The following is an 8971-nucleotide window of genomic DNA, read 5'->3' as shown; positions in this document are numbered from 1 at the left end:
GGGCGCGGGCCGGCGGGCGGACGCTCAGCTGGAGAAGCGGGGGTGGGCTGCGCCGTGGCCTGGGGTCCGGAGCGCAGGGCAGGAGGTGATGCGTCCAGAGCGCCAGCACTGGCCGGTTCCTGTCTCTGTCACTTGGAGCTTGCCACAGGGCGGCCATCAAGGTGGGCAAGGAGAGAGGCCACGCGAGAGATGTGCATGTGGGCACAGCCTTTGTGTATGCGTCTGTGAGCAAAGCCAGAGGCGGAATTACAGCCTGGAGTAGAGCAACCGGGAGGGAGGGTTTTACTCAGCACAGTAACCGTGCCTGCGCCGTGGCCCACAGACGTCACACATTCTGACTCCCCACAGTAATCCCTTGGGGGTGCCGCTCAGGAATGAGAACTCCCCAAACACGAGACTTACTGGTGGGGGTCGTGCTCCTGGGGCCACTTGGCCGGGCCTGTAGAGTCGTTGGCTGGCGTGGACCCTGTCTGTGCCACCTCCAAGGGGCGGGGGGGGGGGGACACTCGTGGCCCCTGGGTACAGGACTCCCATGGTGGCTGTGTCAGCTCTGTGACCCCCCCCCAACCACTGCCGTCCACAAGCCCTGCCCGATGCCGCGCTCTCGTCAGAGGCCTGGGGGCGCGTGCACAGCTGACCCTGTGCTGCTGACCGTGAGCCCAGGCTCCTCCTTCCTTTCGGGCTGTGACCTCATGCTGGTTCCTGCACAGGACCTGCTTCTTATGACTCGTTCTCACATCCGAGTAACTCTTAGAAGCACCAAAGTAAAATCTCAAGGAACAGGAATTAACGTATTTTCTCCACGGCCACAGGCCTGACATTTCACTCCCAATAAAACCGCAACAGCTCTTGCATCCCCGAAACCTCACGTTTGCCACAACTGCAGCAACAGTGGGTGCGCGCAGTCTGTCCTCGCGCGGGCCTCTCTGGAGGTCCCCGGTTCCCCGGTCAGGTAGTCACTTGAGATAAAGCTGAGAAGCACTCAGGTAAATATTTTAAATTCCTTTTCTACGGAATCTGCAAGATTCTAACGGAAAACTTAGCCTGCTGTGTTTGTTGTGGTTCCATTGTACGGAATGCCGTTGTATTTGAATTTGTTTTTATAGAGGAGGTGCTTCCCGACCCGCCGAAGAGAAGAAGGGCGAGAAAGCATAAATCCAGGAAGAGTCTTAAAGATCCCAGTAATGATCACACGGAACCAGCAGAATTAGAGAAACAGCAGAGTCTTTTACAAGAAAAGTCGCAGCCACAGCCCACAGATGGCCCCACGATCAGTAGAAATAAGAAGAGGAAACTGAAGAAAAAGCAGCAGATGAAGAGGAAGAAAGCCGCGGGTTTACTCACAGCAGCCTCTGGCCGCAACTTCATGTACCAGCCCGAGGAGGGCGACAGCGATCCAGGAGACCCGGCCGACGGCGGCGGGGACGCTGAGGGGGACGCTGAGGGGGACGCTGAGGAGGACTGTGCGGACGCCTGCGGGGAGCACCAGGACAGGACAGATGCCAATGAGGAAGATGTGAAAAGTACCGATGAGAAGGCAGATGGGATCCTAAGCTTTCTGAAGTCGACACAAGAAATTTATTTTTATGATGGTATGTTTTTTACCATTCTTGTAAATAATGGTATCCATGTTTGTGGAAAAAATACAGTAAACTATTTAAATGCTTAAAATGTAGAACATTAAAACATTCGGCAGTCAAAGTAAGTCATTAGTTTTGAGGCCAAGATCAGAATCTGTAAACTCTCTCCAGTACGGCTGGAGGCGTGCCAGAGAGTGGTGCGGCCCCATGTGGAGCTGCGGCCACTCACGGGGCTGGTGTCCGCGTCCTCACGGGGGTGGTGGCCGCGACCCCACTGCTTTCAGCCCGATGTCGGGGGTGTGGTGCTGTCGGGAAAGGTAAGTGCTTTTGGCGGGGCTGACGGCCTCACACTCACCTCGGGGAGCTGCTCGGGCCGTGGTGTGGGCACGGGCACGCTGTGGTTCACTCCCTGCAGGGGACTCACAGATTTCAGGTTTTCGGGGAGCGTCTTTGAGCAGCTCTCTGTGTTGCTGCAGGAGGTGGACGAGGGGAGCAGAAGCATTCTCATGGGTGGTAACTCCTCGCACTGGTGTCCACTGACGGACGCCGACCTCAGGATCAGGAAGCAGCAGGGGCTGTCGAACCGCCGTGTTCACCCCAAGAACAGAGGCGCTCGGGACAGACGTTGCCTGCTCTGACGATGTTCCAGTGGATTCAGCGGCTGGGGTGGGTTTGGTGAATCCTGATGTGAACAGGAACTTGACCTTATGAACCAGACTGAGAAATACTGGCTCTGGGATAATTTGGGGGGTAAGGAACTGATTTACACAAGGGTGTAAAAATGCCGTTGTTAATAGATCAGTTTTACCCTTTTGCCTTTAGCACACCTGTCAGCACTGTGTCTTGACAGAGTGAAAATGGACTTAACCGACCCAGACGAGGCTAGTAGGAACACAGCGCTAATAGGCACAGAAGCCTCAGAAGACCTAAGTATGGGACCCGTTGCCTGTGGATCTGGGAGGTTCTGCAGAAAAGCACCTGAAAGGGCAGACCCCAGAGTAGGTGACACCATGTGAAGGCTGAGCGGCGCTCCCCTGGGGGCATGTGCTGGCCGTGCCTGTGGGCACTGGAGCAGGGTGCAGGGGAGGGCCGGCCAAGCCCTGGGACGCTCACCCACCGGCTCAGCTTCAGCCGCAGGCAGACCTCAAGAGGGGAAGGGGAGGCCCAGCGGCTGCCATGTGTGGTGTGGAAGGAGAGCCAGAGAAGCAGATGCTCAGTGGGTCCCTCCGAACCTTTGCCCGATGCTGCACCGTGGGGCAGAAGGTAGGGAGATGCCAGGAGCTTTGACACCACAGTGGACCTCGGCAGTTTTGGGGTGCTGACGGGGCTGACAAGGGTTGACCCCTCGAGCACCCCAGAGGGCCACACACTTGGAGCAGGGGTGGGCGGGGGTGTCCGCTCAGTCCCGCAGGGGCAGGTTTGGCCAGACCACCGTCAGACTCCATCCCCACACACTTAAATTAGCGGGAGAAACCACGAGACGAACATGCAGTGGAGACGTTGATGTTATCAGACAGGCGTTGAAAGAGCTGTGATTAATAAAAAAAAATAGAAAAGGTGAAAAAATTGGAGAATTTCATCAGATAGCCTCAATCTATTCAGACAGTCAAATGGAAATTCTGAGAAGTACGGTCGCTGAGACGAAGGTCTCCAGGCTGAGTGTGAGCAGGAGGTCGGCTCAGCACGAAGGAGAGGAGGGGCCAGGCTCATGGGTGCCGCAGGGGTCGGGAGCGGGTCAGACACGCATGCGTGGGAGTCCAGGACGGGGCACTGCGGGCGTGTGCAGAAGTAGCTGGGAGTTCTCCCAAGTCGGGAAAGGCCGTCAGGTCATAGACTCAGAAAGCCTAGGATCTCCAGGTGGGATTAACGCAGAAAACACACCCCGAGCGCTCGCCGCGCGGCGGGAGTGGGGGCAGGGGCCCCCGAGGCCAGTCCGCAGAGCTGGGGGTATCCGGGGCCCTGTCGCTGCCCGGGACTCCCAGCAGCGTGTCTGGAAGGTGTTGCAGGAGGGGGAGGCGCAGACAGGCAGGCCCCTCCGGCTTCAGCAGCGCGCGTTCGCTGCTCCCGGTTCACGTTCTGCTCGGATGGTCTCTCCCGGTGGCTTCGTGCAAACAGCTTGTTCCGAGCAGACGCGTCTGGTTGGGGGCTTACGTTCGCCCGACGGGAGTAAACATGAACATGCGTTTCTGTGACCCTGGCTTTGCTCAGGTGCCTGCAAGGATGGGGACTCAGCCGCGTCCCCGGAGGCCTGTCAGGAGCTGCTCCAGCGTGTCGAGGACCACAGCGTGGCCCCCTCCGACGTGCTCCTGGTGGATCACATGAAAACACTGTTACTCATGCGAGACACCGCGAGCCTGCAGCGCGTCCTGGAGAGGTTCCCGGCGTGTTGCACCATGCCGCCCGGTACGTACTGGGCCCCTAGGGCTTGCCTCCAAGACCCCGCTCGGCGGCAGAACAGCCCGAGGCGGAGCAGCGGGACGTGTGTGCAGCTTGTCGGGACACGGGATTGGGCGTGCCGTAAGCACGACTCCTGGGACGGGCGCAGAAGGACCTGTGCCGTCTGATCTTCCAGGCGGCGAGCTGCGAACCATTAGGGCCAGACGTCACCCGTTTAAATGCTCCCTTCCCTTCTCCCTTCTCTGCTGTACTGCTAAGAGGTTAACTTGTTCTTCCTGCCGAATACCTTGGAGACAGATGAATTACGGGGTGACTTCCCCCTTGTGTGTCAGCTTTTATAGGGAACTCATTCCACACAAACCTCCAGGTGCTGGGCCAGCCGTGCTCAAGTCCTCCCAGTGCCACAGGGCTGACTTCATGTCAGTAGCTTGAAATGGGTGGTGGGGGGATGTGAGGCCACGGGAGTGTGCAGACGGCCAGGATCAGAAAGTCAGGGCTTTGTCTGGAGGACCGCCACGCAGAGCCCCACAGCTGACCCCCACCAGGCACATGGCTGAGTGAATGGAGGTGTTCTGCCGACTTCAAGAATGTCAGAGCGGCCACACTAACCATTTCCACCCAGAAACCTCTTGGTGCAGCTGGAAGGTCTATCACAGCATCAGGTCAGGTGAGGGGACGGTAAGGCAGTCCCGGTGTGGCACGGGGATGACAAGCAGGGGAGTGACAGGGCCTGTCAACACTTCATTCTCCAGCTGGGGCTGCCGCTCCCCGAGCTGGGGTCCTGGAGAGCTGCCCCCAGTGTCCTGAATTAGCATGTTTGTTGAACTTCATCAGCGTCTGCCTGTTTCGTGTTCTGTTCTCAGCGGCTGGATTCTCGGAGAACGAGGCAAAGCCCTGCCCTTGGGTGCTTGTGTCCTGGGGGGGAGACGGGAGACGCGGTCGGAGCGGACGCCAGTTGTATGCGCGCTAGACAGGAGGCTCGTGGCCCGGTGGGGAGACGGGAGACGCGGTCGGGAGCGGACGCCGGCCGTGTACATGTGAGATGAGAGTCTGCAGAGCAGGAAATCCTGCAGCAGGAGATATTCTTGCAGCCAGGGACAAACGCACTGGAACGGAGTGTGGTGGAGGTCACATGGGAGCGGGTCGTGGGCACGGACAGACGGGATGGAGGGTGATGTGGTGGTGGTGTCGGCCCGAGTGCAACATGGCCCATGCCCCGGCTACAGGCTTCTGCTCCCAGATACAAGCAACACCCCTGGCTCTCAAGTTCAGACCAGAGTGAAGGGTCAGGAGCAGGAGGCTGGGGGCCTAGCTGACAGACAGAGAAGCCATCTGGAGGTGTGGAGGTTCAGGGAGGCTGTGCAGGTGAGAGCCACAGCGTGGCCACGTGGGCAGGCGTGGGGCCTGAGCCCCTGGAAGAGCCCAGCGGTGGGTGCTGAGCTGTGATGCTCCATTGGGCAGTCCCGGGAGAGGGATCCTGGGGAGCCAGGGTCACGCGGGGGCCAGGCAGGATGCCGGCTGGACACCCAGCGTGGGGCTGAGAACGGGGAAGGTTGCCAGGGGCCACCTTCACAGAGCAGAGAAGGTGGAGGAGAGCGGAGAGCCGTCCGGGGGCCCCTGCAGGAGGAGGCGGGGGAAGCCTGGAAGGGCGTGTGCGGTGAGCACTGCGGAGGGGAGGCTGAGGCTCCCGGAGCCCTTCTGTTGAGGGGCGCGGCTGGGCGGCCGGAGCTTCCGAGAGCTGGTGTCCCGGCTCTGGTGGTTACCTGGTCCGCACTCAGTGCGGGTTCTCCTGCGTGGAGCACACTTGAGTTTCCATCAGGTTTCAGCTCAAATTGCAGAAAGCCAGTTTTATTAAGTTAAACAAATATAAAGTATTTATGAGATAAAAATAAATGGTTTTAAATTTTCAGAATTGGTGCTGTGTTCCTCCCACGGAGGTCTTTCGTCTGCGTTTCTCTAACATGTGTCGGCAGAGTTTTCGGCCACGCGTGGGGATTTAGCAGGGATGTTTCTCAGCTTCTGACATCCACGTCCCTGGACAGGTTTCATCAACAGGCACGCTCCCTTCCCCACTCGGTGGAACTTAACTGACAAGCACTTGAAGCACTTTTTCTTAGAAACAGAGTCCCCGCTAGTGCGCGTAGGAGATGCGTTCCAAGCTTTCTGCTCAAAGCTACTTTGTAGACGGAGTGTGTCACGGGCAGTGAGGCCTGTCTGTGGAGGCCGGTGTGTCTGACGTGGGCATGTCGTGGGCCTGGTGTGGGCAGCAGGCGGCCTGGGAACAGCAGCACAGGTCCCTCCCACCGCTCAGCCGTTCCCCTTCCTGACGCTGGGGGGGTTCCTGGCTGCACCCCAGTCAGTCTCCTCCCACGGTCCTGCCTGTGTGTGTGCAAGCTAGGGCAAAGCTGGTGCACAGGAAAGGGGGCTGCCTCCCTGACCCTTTATGGTTCCAGCATGCAGGTGCCCCGGGGCCACCAGGAGCCTGGGCCTCTACTGCATGTTGTCCTGCGACCCTCCTCAACGCCTGGTGAGGGAGCGAGAGGTCAGGGGCCAGGCCGCTGGCGCGGGCAGCAGGAACATTTGGAATGGCCTCTGCCCTGCGCCTCTGTTCCCAGCGGGCGGGGGCGGAGCTCCCTGCGCAGTTGCCTACGGCAGACCGGGCTGCAGGGGCGCTGGCCGCAGGTGGCTCCCGAGGGCAGTCCACGCTCGGTGGGAGCTGGGAGGTCGCTGTGCGTTGGTGGCAGCCTGTGAGGAGTGTCGAGTGCTTAGGCCGCCTGGCACCTGAGCCAGAGAACCTGCACCCAAAGCTGGGCAGGCCCCTGAGGCGGGAGAGGGGCGGGCTGAGCCAGAATCTGGCCGCAGGGCGCGATGGGGCGATTGCGCTGGTCCTGCATGTCCACACCTCTAGGGGCTCTGTCTCTGACCCCTGAGCGCTCTGCTCCCCTGCGCGCACGCCTGTGCCAGGGGTCCCCACGCCCCGCTTGGGGGTTCCGCCTGCAACCCTTGAGTGCTCTGCTCCCCTGCGTGCCGCTGCCTCCACTGGGTCTCTGTGTGCCTGTGGCTTCCCCTGCGTGCCAGGGGTGACGCGATTCTGTGGCGGGTTTTCTGAAGGTCCAACACAGCCTGCAGACGGCCGGCTCTTACCTGATGGAAACATCGACCCCCGGGATTTCTCCGTGTGCCGAGGGCTCGCGTGCCGCGGCCAGTATCACCTCGGCACCAGAGCCGAGCTTTACTGGGGTTTCTGCAGGCTGTGCTTGGAGCCAATAGCTAGTTTCTGTAAGACCGACACGGGCCGTCTTTGTCTGGGGTTTTCCTGTGCTACTGTATTTTCTGTTTTATGTTGTGTGCTTGTCTCCCAGACCAGGCCAGAGTGCTCTCGGCTTTCTTTAATTACTGGATCACACACATCCTTCCCGAGAAACACTGGGAATAAATCAGTGCGTCTGGAAGAGCGAACATTTAGCAAGAAAATCTCAAAGGCAAACATGAGGTCAGCAGAGACATCCCTACAAAGAAGACAGAATCCCCCCGACTTCTGTTGTAACCCGGATCCCGGGAACGAGGAAAACATCCCGGCGCATTGTTTGCTTGTGTGTTGTACACAGTGAGCAACACGCAGTCCGAGACTTCGAGAAACCGGGATAAAATGGACCTTTCTCAGTTACCGGAAATTGCTGTGACTCAGATTACTGCCCAGTGATCCTGTTGCTTTGATTCTTGTAAAATTTGAAAACATGTTCTGTTAAATGTAACAGACTGTATGATTTGAAATTGTTTATTTTTATAGAGCTATATAAACTTGTATTCGAAACTCTGTGTTTCAAGAACACTTTACGGATGTTAAATGTTGTGGCCTCAGTGACAGGATCCTGGTCGGGTCTGTCATTTGCTTCCTTGTTGGCTCTGGTCTGCTTCGGGAACATCAGGAGCATCGTTTTCCCAGTCTGACCTTTCCTTTTGTGTTGGTGATAGTCACCTGTTGTAGGATTAGAGGGTTCTAGAAACACCTGTCAGCGGACTCACAGTTTAGGAGGTCGTTAGCTTTGTCCATGAAAATGTATTTTTTCGTTGTGGTGAACTATGCATGACATAAAATTCATCAGTGTACAATGCAGTGTCCATGAGTAATCTGCAGTTTTGTGTTCATGCTAAACAACATCCCACGATCTGGGTATGCCACATTTTGTTTACCGGACATCTGGCTGTTGTGATTAGTGGACACCGTGCACGGAATCCTGTGTGCACACGTGTGTTCCCACCTCTCAAGGGGTAGGGTTGCTGGGACTGATGGTAACTCTGCGTGCGACTTCTTGAGGAAATGCTGGTCCGCTGTGCACGGTGGCCACACCACCCTGCATCCCACCAGCCCTGCATGGAGGTGCCATGGCCCCCACGTCCATACCGACACTCGTATCTCCTGTTTCCTTGGCGGGAGCCGTCCTGAAGGCAGCGAAGCGATGTCTCCTGTGCTTTCAGTCCACATTTCCCAGGCGCTGATGCTTCTGCGCATCTTTTCGCCTGCTTGTGGACCATTCTCTTTTTCAGGGAAACACCGGTTGAAGTCAATGTCCATTAGTGAGTTGGATTATCTGGTTTCTGTCATTGGATTATAAGAATTCTTTATATATTCTGAATACTAATCCCTTATCAGAGAAATGATCTGACAGTGTTTTCTCCCATTCTGTGGCCTGCCTGCCTTTTCTCTCTCTTACTCCTGTTTCAGTTGTTTACATTTTGGTGGAGTCCAGCTGAGTTGTGTCTTCCTTTCCTGTGTTTCCTGATGCTTCATATCTAGGAAATAATTGCCAGGTCAGTATCATAAGGTTTCTCCCAAGAGTTTGATAGTTCTTCATAACTCTTACATTTAGGTCTTTGATCCATTTTGAGTTAATTTTTATATATGGTATAAGCTAAAATCCAGTTTTATTCTTTTGTGTGTGGATATTCAGTTTTCCTAGGATTGTATGTTGAAAAGACTGGTCTTTCCTGAT

At 56.9% G+C, this 8971-nt stretch overlaps 1 protein-coding gene across 9 annotated transcripts in view; it reads left to right on the top strand.

The window, feature by feature from the left end:
- Positions 1-8971, top strand: part of ERICH1 (glutamate rich 1) — a 56581-nt gene that overhangs the window by 33478 nt on the left and 14132 nt on the right. For 6 of the 9 annotated variants that reach the window (XM_059384406.1, XM_059384408.1, XM_059384407.1 and 3 more), the window contains exon 1: positions 7412-8789. The exons of 1 other annotated variant lie outside the window; for it this stretch is intronic. Coding sequence is in view for 1 of the 8 variants with exons in the window: in XM_059384405.1 (XP_059240388.1) it covers positions 1107-1592; positions 3789-3983; positions 7340-7413 (755 nt within the window). In the remaining 7 variants the exon portion in view is untranslated. Of the gene's footprint in view, positions 1-1106; positions 1593-3788; positions 3984-7339; positions 8790-8971 lie in introns of those variants that run through there. 2 more of the 9 variants (XM_059384405.1, XM_059384402.1) reach the window with 2 other exon arrangements.

The sequence above is a fragment of the Mustela nigripes genome, chromosome 18, assembly GCF_022355385.1.
Source record: "Mustela nigripes isolate SB6536 chromosome 18, MUSNIG.SB6536, whole genome shotgun sequence".
NCBI lineage: Eukaryota > Metazoa > Chordata > Mammalia > Carnivora > Mustelidae > Mustela > Mustela nigripes.
Note: the sequence above shows the minus strand (reverse complement) of the source record. Positions and strands in the feature narration are given on the sequence as shown.